The 14,429-nt window shown below is 52.3% G+C and overlaps 1 protein-coding gene across 9 annotated transcripts in view; it reads left to right on the forward strand.

Annotated features, from left to right (window-relative positions):
* Positions 1-1,576: 1,576 nt before the first annotated feature.
* The window catches only part of KANSL3 (KAT8 regulatory NSL complex subunit 3), a 28,546-nt gene continuing 15,693 nt past the window's right edge, over positions 1,577-14,429 (forward strand). For 7 of the 9 annotated variants that reach the window (XR_007509827.1, XR_007509828.1, XM_049830777.1 and 4 more), the window contains exons 1-14: positions 1,577-1,861; positions 2,914-3,084; positions 3,846-3,936; positions 4,250-4,435; positions 4,613-4,744; positions 5,052-5,168; positions 5,766-5,867; positions 6,010-6,081; positions 7,475-7,549; positions 8,471-8,628; positions 9,542-9,605; positions 10,137-10,337; positions 10,593-10,749; positions 12,109-12,186. Coding sequence is in view for 7 of the 9 variants with exons in the window: in XM_049830777.1 (XP_049686734.1) it covers positions 1,617-1,861; positions 2,914-3,084; positions 3,846-3,936; positions 4,250-4,435; positions 4,613-4,744; positions 5,052-5,168; positions 5,766-5,867; positions 6,010-6,081; positions 7,475-7,549; positions 8,471-8,628; positions 9,542-9,605; positions 10,137-10,337; positions 10,593-10,749; positions 12,109-12,186 (1,849 nt within the window). In the remaining 2 variants the exon portion in view is untranslated. The remainder of the gene's footprint in view (positions 1,862-2,913; positions 3,085-3,845; positions 3,937-4,249; positions 4,436-4,612; positions 4,745-5,051; positions 5,169-5,765; positions 5,868-6,009; positions 6,082-7,474; positions 7,550-8,470; positions 8,629-9,541; positions 9,606-10,136; positions 10,338-10,592; positions 10,750-12,108; positions 12,187-14,429) is intronic. The other 2 variants (XM_049830776.1, XM_049830778.1) reach the window with 1 other exon arrangement.

Below are 14,429 nucleotides of genomic sequence, written 5' to 3' on the forward strand. Positions count from 1 at the left end.
GTGTCCCCATGTCCATATGTGTCCCCATGTCCATACATCCCCATGGCACTGCACCCCCATGTCCCTGTGTCCCCATGTCCCCATGTCCACATATCCCCATGTCACTGCACCCCCATGTCCCCGTGTCCCCATGTCCATATATTCCCATGTCACCGCATCCCCATGTCCCTGCATCTCGATGTCCCCATGTCCACATATCCCCATGTCACTGCACCCCCGTTTCCCCATGTCCCCATGTACTCGTGTCCCCATGTCCACATATCCCCATGTCACTGCACCCCCATGTCCCCGTGTCCCCATGTCCATATATTCCCATGTCACCATGTCCCCATGTCCCTGTGTACCTATGTCCCCATGTCCACATATCCCCATGTCACTGCACCCCCATGTCCCCATGTCCATATATTCCCATGTCCCCACATCCCCATGTCCCTGTGTCCCCATGTCCATATATTCCCATGTCCCCACATCCCCATGTCCCTGTGTCCCCATGTCCCCATGTCCACATATCCCCATGTCACTGCACCCCCATGTCCCCATGTCCATATATTCCCATGTCCCCACATCCCCATGTCCCTGTGTCCCCATGTCCCCATGTCCACATATCCCCATGTCACTGCACCCCCATGTCCTGTGTCCCCATGTCCATATATTCCCATGTCACCGCATCCCCATGTCCCTGCATCTCGATGTCCCCATGTCCATATGTCCCCATGTCACTGCACCCCTGTTTCCCTATGTCCCCATGTCCATATATTCCCATGTCACCGCATCCCCATGTCCCTGTGTCCCCATGTCCCCATGTCCACATATCCCCATGACAATGCACCCCCATGTCCCCATGTCCCCATGTCCATATATCCCCATGTCACCGCATCCCCATGTCCCTGTGTCCCCATGTCCCCATGTCCACATATCCCCATGACACTGCACCCCCATGTCCCCATGTCCCCATGTCCATATATCCCCATGTCACTGCACCCCCATTTCCTTATGTCCCCATGTACTCGTGTCCCCATGTCCATACATCCCCATGTCACTTTATCTCCATGTCCCTATGTCCCCATGTCCATATATTCCCATGTCACCGCATCCCCATGTCCCTGCATCTCGATGTCCCCACGTCCATATATCCCCATGTCCCTGCATCTCCATGTCCCTATGTCCCCATGTCCACATATCCCCATGTCACCGCACCCCCGTTTCCCTGTATCCCCATGTACTCATGTCCCCATGTCCATACATCCCCATGTCCCTGCATCTCTGTGTCCCCATGTCCATACGTCCCCATGTCACTGCATCTCCATGTCCCTATGTCCCCATGTCCATATATTCCCGTGTCACCGCACCCCCATGTCCCCGTGTCCCCATGTCCCCGTGTCCACCGTCCCCGCGCGCCCCCCCGCCCAGCCCACACACTCCGCTCCGCGTTCCGCTCTCCGCCCTTTGATCCCGCCCCGCTCCGCTCCGCTCCTCTCAAATCCAGCCTCCGCGGTTTGCCGGCCGCCCGGCCGCGCATGCGCCGGCCACGCCCCCTCCGTACGGGGGCGTGGCCGGCGCATGCGCGGGGCGGCGGGCCGTGCGGGGCGGGATGCGCCGCGGGGAGCGGTAGGGCCATGTCGCAGCGCGGGGGGGACCGCGATCGCGACCGGGAGCGCGATCGCGACCGCGAACTGCAGTGGTCGGCGCGGAGGATGGGGACGTCGTTGCTACTGCAGCTGTCGGTGCACGAACGGGAGCTGGACCTGGTCTGCCTGGACCACAGCTACGCCAAACCCTGGAGCGCCCACCCCGACGCCAGCGCCGCTCGTCCCACCCGCATGCTCTTCCTCACCCCGCGGCGGCAGCCCGGCACCGGCCTGTGAGCCCGGGGAGGGGGATCTGGGGGGAGCGGGGGGCTGCGAGGCCTGCCTGGGGGCTGGGGGCGGGGGGAGGCAGCTGTGGGGCTGAGGGGCCTTTGTGGGAGTGGGAGGGATCCTGTGGGGTGGGGAGGGGGTCTGTGGGGCTGGGGGTCTGTGAGGGGAGAGTGTGGGACGGGGGGGGGGGTCTGTGGGGCTGGGGGGCTGGGAGAGGTGCTGAGGGGCCTGTGGGATGGGGGGGGATGACTTATTGGGTGAGGGGGTCTGTGTGAGGGCTGGGGGGGATCCTGAGGGACCTGAGGGGGGGGGGGAGGGGCTGCGAGGTGGTACTGTGGGGCTGGGGGGTTCTGTGAGGGGAGAGCGTGGGGTGTGTGGGGGTGTCTTGTGGGGCTGAGGGGCCTATGTGAGAGCTGGGGGAGGTCCTGGGGGGGCCTGTGGGATGGGGGGGACGCACTTGTTGGGTGAGGGAGCCTGTGTTGAGGACTGGAGGGGGTCCTGAGGGGCCTGTTGGGGTAAAGTGGACGGTCTGTAGGACTGGGGGGAAGTCTTGCGGGGCTGGGGGACCTGAGAGGGTAGAGTAGGGGCGCCTGTGGGGCAGGGGGCATCCTGTGGAACTGGTGTGGTGGTGGGAGGAGAGCGTGGGCTGGGGAGACTAGAGCAGGTTTTGGGATCTGTGGGGAGCAGTGTGGGCTGTGGGAAGGTATGGGGGCTGAGTCGGGGGTCTCAGCTTGGCAGCTTGGGGATGGGCTTGGGGCTGGTTTCACAGCCTTGATGTCGCTGCAGGAAGGGGGGTTGTGGCTGGACCTCAATGGTTTGGTTTAGGGTCAGGGTGTGGGGCTGGGTCCAGGGTCACGGGTGAGTTTGGGGCGAGAGATGGGAGCGCGCTCAGGGTCGCAGCTCAGGGGCTTGGTCTTGGGGTTCGGGGGGCTGCCTGGGCTCAGACCAGGAATAACAAGATACCTGGTTATGAAGCTCATTGGACTGTTTATTGTAAAGCACGGCAGAGCCCCAAGGTGAGCGATCCCCTTCTCTAAAATGTAATTATTCCTGACAGTGAAGCAGATATCCCCATCGATGTCGAGACGGTGACGCCCACGCCCGTGCCACTCTATGATAACCAGAAGGCACGCAGCGTGATGAACGAGTGCGAGCGCCACGTGATGTTTGCTCGCACGGATGCTGACGCCCCTCCGCCGCCGGACGACTGGGAGGAACATGTCAACAGGTAGCGCGGGGACAGCAGAGAAAAGAAATTTGGGCGCTAAACGGCCACCCGTTGCACGGTGTGGGGTTTTTTTAGTGTGACTTGATATGCAGCGATGTTCCCGAACTGAACAATGTTCAAAGAAAATGAATTCTTGTGTCCCACATTTTTTGTCTGCCTGCTGTGATAGCTGTGGGATTTAATGGTAGAGGCTGGCCCAGCTGTTGAACCTCTCCCACACGCTTCATGTGAAGCCATCTCCTCTGGAGGAGGCTGGGACAGTGAGTTGTTAGGTTACACGTAGATCCTCAATTCATCCATGTTCCAGTGTCAAAAATTGAAAATGAGGATATGCGTAAATTAAAAACCCTCCCTGGAACTGTAGTCAAGCCAGTTTGCAGTCTTGGTGTTACGAGAAATGTTTCTGGGGTTTTTTGTCTGGACAGTTTGAGAAACGTGGTGATAACCTATGCTAAAAGGAGTGTTTATTTTGGTCTTGTTTATTGCTTCTGCTGTTGTTACTCTGTCTTTCTGATGCTTGGATGTTTGCTGACATGCCCTAGTGACATTTAAAAACTAGTCGGTTTTATTGAGCCATCCTACTAATTAGATCCTCGGTAGCGGAACTCACTTTGTCCATAGCACCAAATCGGTTCTTGAGGCTGTGATCGCAGTCAATGCCCAGCTGTGCTGCCAACTGCTTTTGGGAACGGGCAGCAGCTTGCAGGACCTGGATGTCTGTGCAACAGCGACCTGCGTTACCTCTCTGGTTTTCTCAACAGGACGGGTTGGACGATGGCCCAGAACAAGCTGTTTAATAAGATTCACAAAGCGCTGCAGTCTGACAGGCTGGCTCGCTTGGCTAACGAAGGGGTAAGGTCTTTTGCTATCCCCTGTTTCACTTCACAGTAGAGTTGCTGCCTTTGTGTTTTTTATCAGTCCTTCCTAGCGAAGCCCGATTGAGTCAGGATGAAAGTTTTGGCCTTCGGGTTGTGTAGTCTTAAGAAACAAGCAGCTCTGGGCTTCTTTGAGGCATGATTTTGTCCTTGCTGCGAGGATGTTCGTCTTTGCTTGCTGCTAGAGGATTTTGGGTTGCCCAAGCCAATACTTCCCTGTTGTTTGGGATGCATGTGGCACGCTTGATTTTTCCCATAACTGTGTTTCTTTTTAATTTCCTGGGTTTTAGGCTTGCAATGAGCCAGTCCTGAGGAGGATAGCAGTGGACAAATGTGCTCGGAGGGTCCGCCAAGCTCTGGCTAGTGTCAATTGGGACACCAAACTGATCCAGTGGCTTCACACAACACTGGTGGAAACGCTCAGTTTGCCGGTGCTGGCAGCTTACTTGGATGCTCTGCAAACGCTTAAAGGAAAGGTGATAAAAGCAGTGAAAGGCTTTGCTATCACTTATAATGATGTCCTTTTGTAAAGCTTGTTAAAGGAAGCTGACAGGGTCTTTATCCTTTTTGTTTGGAGTGGCAGGGATGATGTTTAAAAGCCCCTTGAAAAGAATGTGTTCGTTTTCTCAGTCCTTTCTGGCCTCTGGTTTCAGATCCCCACACTGATCGACAGGATGCTGCTCTCGTCTACTGCGAAGACGGGGGCCGCAGGTGCTGAGGCTCTGTCTCTCCTTCTGAAGAGACCTTGGGATCCAGCAGTGGGTGTCTTGTCGCATAATAAACCAGTGAGTACTCCTTGGAGCTTGCAGGGAGCAAGAGACTGGTCTCACATCAGTTTTATTCTTCCCATCCTTCTGCTGTCCTTTTCCTTCTGCCTCTGATCCCGGGCTCTTTTCCTCCTGCTTTAGACTTGCTCAGTGAGGGGGGCTCCTTCTGTTGGACACATTCCCCCTGTACTATCCTGAGGTAGCTTTGACTGGGGAAAATGTGGTCAGTTAATGCGCTATGCAAGATCCCTCCTGCTTTGTTGTGCAGGCCAGGCTGGGCAGGGTAGTTGCTTTCCCTTATGTGTCTCTTTGTTGAACTTTGTAGAGCAAATTGCCTGGTTCCCCCCTCATCCTGATTGCTTCCTCTGGACCCTCCAACTCCATGTTCCCCACTTCTCGACGGCACCGATTCTGGCAGTCGCAGCTTTCCTGCTTGGGAAAGGTTCGTATGGTTGGTTTTGAAAGGAGGGAAGTTCAAACTAGCAGCTGTGCTAGGCTGCAGCTGCTGAGCTTATTTTTATAAGCCTTTGGTGCACCAAAATACTCGCTTCTGCTGAAAGCAGAGGCTGGCTTCTGCCACCTGCAGTGTTTAGCACTTGAGACACTGCGCAGGGAGTGAAGTTGCCCAAATCTGATGCCTTTGGGGGTCTCTTGCCGACAAAAGCCATCCATCTTCAGCAGATTAGATTGTATCGTTACTGTTATTAAGGATTGATCAGTCTTCCAGTAGGAAGAGGTTGGAGAAGAGAGACTATAGGTCACCTTAGTCCTCTGCCTGGATACAGAGCTGCTCACACACCTCCTAATGTGGTAGATATACTGGGTGTATAGGAGCGAGGTGAGTAGCAGAGGTTGTCTCTGTGGGGAATTCTCTATTTTCTCTGTTCTTAGTAGTGGGAAGTGAATCTTGGGAGAAAGAAGGAGAGAGAAAGCACAAGTTCCTTCATAAACTTGGTTCCAGTCTGTGCTTATTGTTGTCGGTACCTGTTGTCCCCAATAATGCCTTTGTTATTTATTCATCATTCATTTCAAACCACAGGTGATTCCCATCGCCACCCACCTGTTGAACAATGGCAACGGGGTGGGAGTGTTGCAGTGTCTTGAACACATGATTGGGGCGGTGAGGGGCAAAGTGGCAGAGGTAAGTAAGAGCGATGAGTGTATTGGGGAGCCTTTGCTGCTGCCTTTAAACTATTCGCCTTGCCTGTAGGTGCTGTGCCACCCTAGCGCATTGTCCCATTGTCTGTCCGTCTTCTCCATCCATGTCTTTTTTTCTCCCATAGATTCACAACCACTTCTCTCACAAGCCAATCATCCTGATCGGGTGGAACACGGGTGCCTTGGTGGCCTGTCACGTAAGTACCCGATTCCTTTGCATCCTCGCAGAACCCGCTTAACACCTTCAGTTGAGAGTTAGATTTGAATTATTGTTGCGTTTGGACTCTGCTGGGGTTGTTTTTGTCCCTTTTCTCTTTCCAACAGCTGGCTTTGAGACAGACGTTCTCTCTGGTTGTGGGGGCACAAGCCATTTGAGTCATTGTGGTGGGTTGACCCTGGCTGGGTGCCAGGTGCCCTCCAAAGCCGCTCTATCACTCCCCCTCCTCAACGGGGCAGGGAAGAGAAAATAAAATGAAAGGCTTGTGGGTCGAGATAAGGACGGGGAGAGATCACTCACTAATCATCATCACGGGCAAAACAGACGTGACTTGGGGAAAATTAATTTATTGCCAATCAAACCGGAGTAGGGTAATGAGAAATAAAACCAAATCTTGAAACACCTTCCCCCTGTCCTTCCCTTCTTCCTGGGCACAGCTTCACTCCCGAATTCTCTACCTCCTCCCCGCCAGCAGTGCAGGGGGATGGGGAATGGGGGTTGCAGTCAGTTCATCACACGTTGTCTCTGCCGCTCCTTCCTTCTCAGGGGCAGGACTCCTCACACTCTTCCCCTGCTCTGGCATGGGGTCCCTCCCACAGGAGACAGTTCTCCACAAACTTCTCCAACATAAGTCCTTCCCACAGGCTCCCCCCACAGGGTCCCAAGCCCTGCCAGCAAACCTGCTCCAGTGTGGGCTCCTCTCCCCATGGATCTGCAGGTCCTGCCAGGAGCCTGCTCCAGCACGGGCTTCCCACGGGGTCACAGCTTCCTTCAGGCACCCCCCTGCTCTGGCATGGGCTCCTCCGCGGGCTGCAGGTGGAGATCTGCTCCACTATGGACCTCCCTGAGCTGCAGGGGGACGGCCTGCCTCACCATGGTCTTCCCAAAGGGCTGCAGGGGAATCTCTGCTCCAGCACTTGGAGCATCTCCTCCCCTTCTTTCTTCACTGACCTGGGGTTCTGCAGGGTCGTTTCTCTCACTTATTCCCACTCCTCTCTCCGGCTCCAGTTTTTTGTTGCGCAGCAACTTTTGCCCCTTCTTAGATCTGTTATCCCAGAGGCGCTACCATTGTTGCTGATGGGCTCAGCCTTGGCCAGCGGCGGGTCTCTCAGAGCTGGCTGGCATTGACTCGAACACGGGGGAAGGTTCTAGCAGCTTCTCACAGAAGCCGCCCTCGTAGCTCCTCCTGCTACCAAAACCTTGCCACACAAACCCAATACAGTCATTCAGTATTTTTACCCCACTCTTTTAATCAACAAAGCAAGGTCTAAATATGGAAGATATTTTTGTGCCTGGCAGGAGCCTGGCAAAGCGCCTTTGCAACCTCGATGCACTTGGCTGTTACGATGCTGACTGTTGCTTTTTCTGTCCAGGTTTCAGTGATGGAGTATGTCACTGCAGTTGTGTGCCTTGGATTCCCGCTGCTCACAGTGGATGGCCCCAGAGGGGTAAGGACCAAAGGGAGATGGAGCCATTTAATGAACTGTACTTCTTTTTTTTTTTTTCTCCCTAGATAGTTTCATAGAATCGGGCTTAGAAGTCCAGTGACAATTGGAAGATTTTTTTTGAGAACGTCTGTGTCATTTTTATTTGGAGGTGTGCCCAGCAGGCAGGACTGTTGCATTCATAGTAGGATTCTTGATGCAATAGCAGGCATGAGAATCCTCTGTTTGTTTGTCTCTGCTGTGACATGTTTTTGCAGTTCCTTCCTGGGTTCTTATGTGCAGGTCACTTGTTAACTGTGTCATTTGGCACCGGAGAGGACAACTTGGGTTGATTTATATGGAGCCCAAATTCCTCCTTTATTAGCTGACCACAGTGTGTGACTGGGTTAGGAATGATTATGGTTTTGCTAATGAAATGGCTAATTCTGAGGGTAGTGGCAATCTGTATAAAAGGCATTTGCTGGGGCATGGTGCAGCTCTCAAGCAGAGTTTTCTTTGGGACTTGGTATGATCGTGTAAATCCCATTAGGGGCTCACCCCAGGAAGCTTCACTGTTGGTGCTTCTTCAGCCTTATCCTGGGTTTGTGCGGCAAAAGCTTGGAAGGAGGAAAATGCAGTGAAATAGGTTTTCTGAGGGGGTGGGCATCAGTCTCCACCTGTTAATAAGTAACAGCGCTATGTACTCATTCAGCTTTTGAGTCAGTCTTTCTCATGAGATGTTTAAACAAACTTCACAATTTATACTTCTCTCCTTTCAGGACGCAGTTGGTATGTACTGGGATTCCACGTGAAAGCGCTGTTTGCCGCTGTGGCACGTGCCTTCCCTTTTTGGAAATCCTCATCTCATTCAGAAAGGTTTTTGCCTCCAAAGACTCTGCATCCTGGATCAGTCTTTCTGGATTACAATTCCCCTTGCTCTTGCAGGATGTTGATGACCCCCTCCTGGAGATGAAGACCCCTGTTCTCTTTGTGATCGGTCAGAATTCCCTGCAGTGCAACATTGAAGCGATGGAGGATTTCCGGGAGAAAATACGAGCTGATAACAGCATGGTGGTGGTGGGAGGAGCAGATGACAATCTCAGGTAATGGTCTGCGAGATGGATACTCTCTTCCCAGGAATGCTGGACAAGATCTGAGTGTGCTGTGTATAAAAGAAAACAACAAACCGAACCCAAATGTGGTATTGAAACTAGATGGGAACTGCATAAGAATAGTATATCAAGGTCAGCTTTGTTATTCAAAACCTGGTATGTTTGATAGAGGTTTGATTTTCTGTGATAAATCTGCATTGTTTCTCTCAGTGGTAAGTTAAAGATCCAGGGTGTGGTGTTGTATGACACTAGAGCAAGTATTTGCTTTTTTGTGCCACCCCTGGCTCTGGAATATGTAGCTTTTGGAGGCTGTGCACAGAATTGCTGTAAAGGAAGGCTGCAAGAGCCTTGCAGGAAGCAAGAAGCTCTTAAGGTTTCAGTAAACTCTGGAGCTTGTTCTCCTGTCACACTTGTGCATGTTTAGAATAACTGGCATCAAAAACCTGAGCAAGTTGTGTATGAGAATAGGGTTGGCCTGATGCTGTTGCTGGGCCCAGCAGCACAGACAAGGTATTGGAGTATCATATAAGTCAGAAATCCATAGTAGGGATAATCAGTAAAGGAGAGGAAAGAAAGAAACATAAAACTCTGATACTGGGTCTGAAAACAGAGCTCTGAAGGGAAGGAAACATCATACTTGCTTTGCAAAATCCTTTGGAATGCTGGGCCTTTTTCCTCGCCATCGAAGTTTGTCTCAGCATTTCTGAGGGATGAATGTCCTTTTTCCAGTAGATGGTGCTCTTGAGTTGAGAGCTGATGGAGCTGGCTCTTGCCTTACTCTGTGTTGAACTGGGTAACTGAGCAAGCTTGCTGTCGCTTGAATCTTACTCCCAGGTGAAGAACGATGTTGTGAGTGTGAAAGTGGAAAACCAAAGGTGTTGACTTCATCTGGTTTTTTTAATAGGATAAGCAAAGCCAAAAAGAAGTCAGAAGGCCTGACCCAGAGTATGGTGGACAGGTGCATCCAGGTAACCACAGAAATCTTCCTTTTACACCTCATATCTATTAAAAAAAAAAAAAAAAAAAGTCCGCTGAAATGTCTCAGTGACCACAAGTTATAACCTTGCTGCCAGGATTGGTTGGATTGAAGGTAATCTATCTCCTGAGCGGGATTTTGAAGCGGCTGTCTCCTTTCAGGAGAAGAGACGTGAGCTTCCTGGTAGCGCACCTTAAACAAAGAGCAGTTTTCTGAGTCTTCCTGTACATCTGCCTGGGGAAGGAAGCGGTTCTTTTGGGACCATTGGAGAAACCGTCGTGTTTCTCTCCCATGTGTCAGAAATCAATGGAGTATGAGCTTTAATGAGAAAGGTCTGTCTGTAAGGTTTTAGGGTTTCTTTTTGCAGAGTATGTAACCTAGAAAGCCTTATCTGTTTGTCCCTTTGGGAATCTTTAGTTCTTCTTTTGTTTCAAGATCAGTAATAGCGATCTCTTGTTTTGTGAAGATTGGTTGTTTAGACCTGCACACCACTTAGTCTAATTATTTGTTTCATTCTTGCTAGGATGAAATAGCTGACTTCTTGACTGGAGTCCTCACCCGAGCGGAGAGCCACTCGGGCTCCGATCCCCGCGACCTGGATGCTGAGAAGAAGAAGAAGCCGCGCGACTCGACCAGGAGGGATCTGTCATTTGACCTGCCGGAAAGAAGCAGCAGGCCCGCCTCACCGGCAGCCAAAGTGCCTGCCTCGCCTTCGGGCTCGGAGGTGGGGGCTCTCTCTGGGATACTTTGTTGTGTAAAGAGATGCTTTTGTACTACTGAAATGTGTGGTGGGAGATGTGGTTAGTGTTGGAAAAGGGAGGTGAGAGGGTACGGAGGGACTAATGGCTTGTGGTGGGGCAAACGAACCTTCAGAAATAGATCTGCTCCAGCAAAAGGATGCCGGTGTGCTGCTACGCTCAGGGTTACAACTGCCTCTTAGGGAGACATGGAGTAAGAGGTGTTCCTTCTCTTCGAGCAGGACTTATCCAGCGTCTCCAGCAGCCCCACTTCAAGCCCCAAGACTAAAATGGCTGCCGTGTCCTCCATCCAGAAGCCCAGCCAGATCAGCACCACACAGCTGCTGAAGAGGCAGGTGCAGAGGACAGACACTGTCCTGACACACAAGCAGGCGCAAGGTAATGCCCTGCAGCTTTCCCTCTTAGCATCTGGATTTTTGGTCTTTATCTGTCCTGATGTGTAGGTTTTTGTCTTCTGAGTCCTGCCTTGAATTCCAAGCTCCCTGTGGCAGCTTTCTCTACAGCTCGGTCCCCCGTCACTGTCATCTGAAGGCAGCAGCCTGTGGAGGGTTGAAGTTAGGTTGGAAATGGTGTTTCTACAGCTTGTGGAGCCTTGCTGCTGTTCAAAGTGGGAAAGATTTTCACTTGCTCTGACTGACCAAATCGCCATGTAACCATACTCTAATTCTTTTTCAAGTGTGAGCCCCTTGACTGGTGTCTCATATCCTTGAACGCTGCTTGGCAGGGAGGCTGAAGGTACTCAGGAGATGATTTAGGCCATTGAATTGTGACAAACAGTGGGGCTTGGGTAATTACAGAGTCATCTTGCATCAAATGGCAGTGGAAAACCTGCTCTGACTAAGTCACCAGCTTGAGCTGTGGGGTTTTTTTGTCCTGTTAGATGCTGATTAAAAACCTTACGGTGCAGCTTCAGTCTGATTGTGAACGCTGTGAATGTAGGTAATGGTTTTGTTGATGATGATACCTTCTGGCAAATATCAGTGAGCACTTGGGGAGATAGTTCTCCATCCTCCCTTGTCTCCTTATTTCTTTGCTCAAGACAGACCTGAACAGGCTTGTTGTCTCCTGCAACAGTGTGACCCTCTATATTCTCTAAAGTCTTTCTCTAACTCAGGGGTAGGCTCCAGGGGGAAGTTGAAGCTTGGATTTCCCTTCTCAGACCACGGACTAAAGAAATCTGTTCTTTTGCTGTTGTAGTTGTAGGAGGAAGTTTCTAGATAGCACGTGGGAGGCAGGAGGAGGGTCTGTGGAGTGGGGTGTATCGTGGCCGCCTTGTTTTGCCAGGACCGCTGCTGCAGTGTGGCTTCTGGCCTGCGTTTTGTGGCTGTAGCTGTTCAGGGATGTGCTGGCTGCCGTCTCCCAGCTGCTCTCAGCTTCTCAGTGCAATTGCTTGGTCAAGCTAGCTGTGCCTCTCGCAGCCAAGCCTGCTCTTGTTCCCTGGGTGCCGGACCTTTTCCCAATGGCTGTGGGGCTGGAGAGGGCTCGTGCTGTTGGGATGTGCTCTCTGTGAAAGCTGGGATGATGCCCCTTCTAGTGTTGGATGTGCTTTGCTGCCGTCCAGAGAGGAGGTCGGTCTGTCCCCGTTGTGCCCTGTGGCTGGATGAGTCACGGCTAGAGCTCTCTGCCTGCCTCTCTGCTCCAAGGTCTCTGTCTGTGGGTCGCAGTAGTGTCCCTGGAGTTCCCTGTCCCCGTCCAGAGCCGGGCTGTGATACTGTAATTCTCTCTGATTCATTTCAGCTCAGTTTGCTGCTTTTCTGAAACAAAACGTGCTGGTGAGGAAAGCTCTTCCTCCTGGCACCTCTTCATGTCTCTTTGGTGAGTATCTCCTCACGTCTCGCTCTCTCTCTCTGTCTCCCTCCTTCTCTCTGTCTCTGCTACCTTCTTTCATCATCTTCCTCTTCCCTTGCATTGGTTTGGGGATGTGGCCCAATGTGTCCCCTTGTCCCCCTGCTTTTTGCTTTCTCATTGCTGTATTTGAAGCTAAAGCAAATGGCCCACATGCTAGCTGAGAGCATTAACTTTTCCTGAGCTCTTCTCCTTTCCCTACTCAGGTGGGTAAATACTGGTCTTCGAGCCGTGTAGTCTGGCAGCTGGTTTGCTCTTATGGACTAAAAGTTTGTGGACAATGTGATGACTTTTTGTGATCGTGAGTTTAACCCTTTCCTGTGCTGGGGCTGCAAAGGCAATGTGGACACCAGCCTGGGAGACTGCGTGTGTTGGTGGAGCATTCTGAACATGTGGAGCAGCAAAGGGGGTCTTGGTGGGAGCAGAAACAAGGTGCTGCCAAGTGATTTGGAAGGGGCAGATGTAGACATGTGGAGCAGCATTTCTTGGCCAGAGAGAGTTAGAGAAGAGCCGAGAGGTCAGGGAGAGGGATGGCTTTGGGAAGACAGTTATGTGCTGGGAGAGGGATGCTGTCTGGACCAGGAGACACGTGGAAGTGAGCAGTCTTTAGTCCTGTGATCTCTTGCCTTGGCGCTGGAGGGCACAGAGAGGTGAACCTCAGTGCGTGCAGTGCTCTGAGGGTTAGGGATCGAGGGGTGAGATCCATAGCGTATCGAAAGGCGTGTTTTGCTGTCTCGAATGGCAGTGACTGTGTGGATCTGGGATTAGGAGAGGAAGAAGAGTTGAAATCCAAGGCTTTGGGAGGCCGCGGTATCGTCACGTCAGCTGTCAGTGTCAGTTCTCCGTTCAGGTGACCCCACAGTGCCAAGAGAGTTGACGTGGGTGAGAACTGCCTCTGTGCAACACCTCAAATGCCAGTGCTTTTACTTCAATGAGGCAAGCACTGGATGCAGGGAAGCTGGTGGTATTTTGGCATGCAGTGTAGAGACTCCTAAGGTACAGGATCCCTGCTTGTCCTGAACACACATGAGATACAGTCCAAACTGCACGTATACAACTGTGGTGACAAGCTCCTGGGGCAATTACCGGCCCAAGCTGGTTGTTTTAAAGGTTTCTTTCTCCCTTGAGCCTTGTTTTGTGCTCTCCCCTGTGCTATGAGGTGAGCCTGGGAGCACACATGGGGCCCTGCACTTATCCAGAGTCCTTCCACCCAGTGACTGCTGGGAAGAGAAACCACAGTGGATGTTACCCTGCTGGTAGGGAGATGTGGAGAAGCTGGCACCAGCCTGGGCTGCCTTTTGATATGATTAAAAGCCGATTAAGATCTCTGGGCTCCTTACTGTGTTGGCTCAGCTGCCGGAGCTGCGAGGTAGGAAGCTGGGGTGTGTGCATTGGGAGCATTCGCTGCTGTTTTGGGAGCGGGGTGCTCCTCCCGAACACACAGCCAGCCCGTCATGGTGGGGGTCTGCGTGCCCCTGCGCGAGCAAAAGCAGGCTCTGCTCTTGTGCCGTGGGGACACAGAGGGACGATGGGTCGCTGCTCGCCGATGCTTTGAGGGGCATCTAACGCCACTGTCTGTGCATGTGCCGTTTCACTGTCCTGCTTGGCTGGTGGCACTTGGTGGGGGGGCTTTGGTGCCTGCAGTCTGTGCACGCCTGATGAGGTTTCTCTGGACGGTGATTTGGACCACGCATGTTTGCAGGTGGGTGGGAGGCACGGGGGTGTTGCACGAGTGTCACGAGTTAATGTGCTCGAGACGCAAGTCTGGCCATCGATAGCAGCACAGCAAGCTTGGCGTTTGTCTTGGGGACCAGAGTGGCCCCAAAACTTGGAGTCACCTGACGTTTAGGGATTGGGCTGCAGTCTTTTCCTACACCCACAGTTCAGAGGTACGCAGGTAGTGTGATACACAGGGAGCGTATACATAACGTACATATATATACATGTGTACATCTATATTGATTTTATATAATATATTCATATCTAGATACCTATAAATTAAGAGGTATGTACATCTTGGCCTCCAGGCTGTTGAATACACAGCCTAGATGCCCAGGACCATCTGTAAAGAGGGAGTTAGCTGGCTCAGCAGCAGTCTGCAGAGGCTCTCCATGGAGAGGGCTCTCTGTAGCTTTGAGCGAAGGCCTTTGCCCCTTGCTGCAGATCGCGGCAGCGCTCGGGCATAGTGGTGACTGCATTTCTGAGTGCTTGCA

The sequence above is a fragment of the Accipiter gentilis genome, chromosome 28 (genome assembly GCF_929443795.1).
Source record: "Accipiter gentilis chromosome 28, bAccGen1.1, whole genome shotgun sequence".
Lineage (NCBI taxonomy): Eukaryota > Metazoa > Chordata > Aves > Accipitriformes > Accipitridae > Astur > Astur gentilis.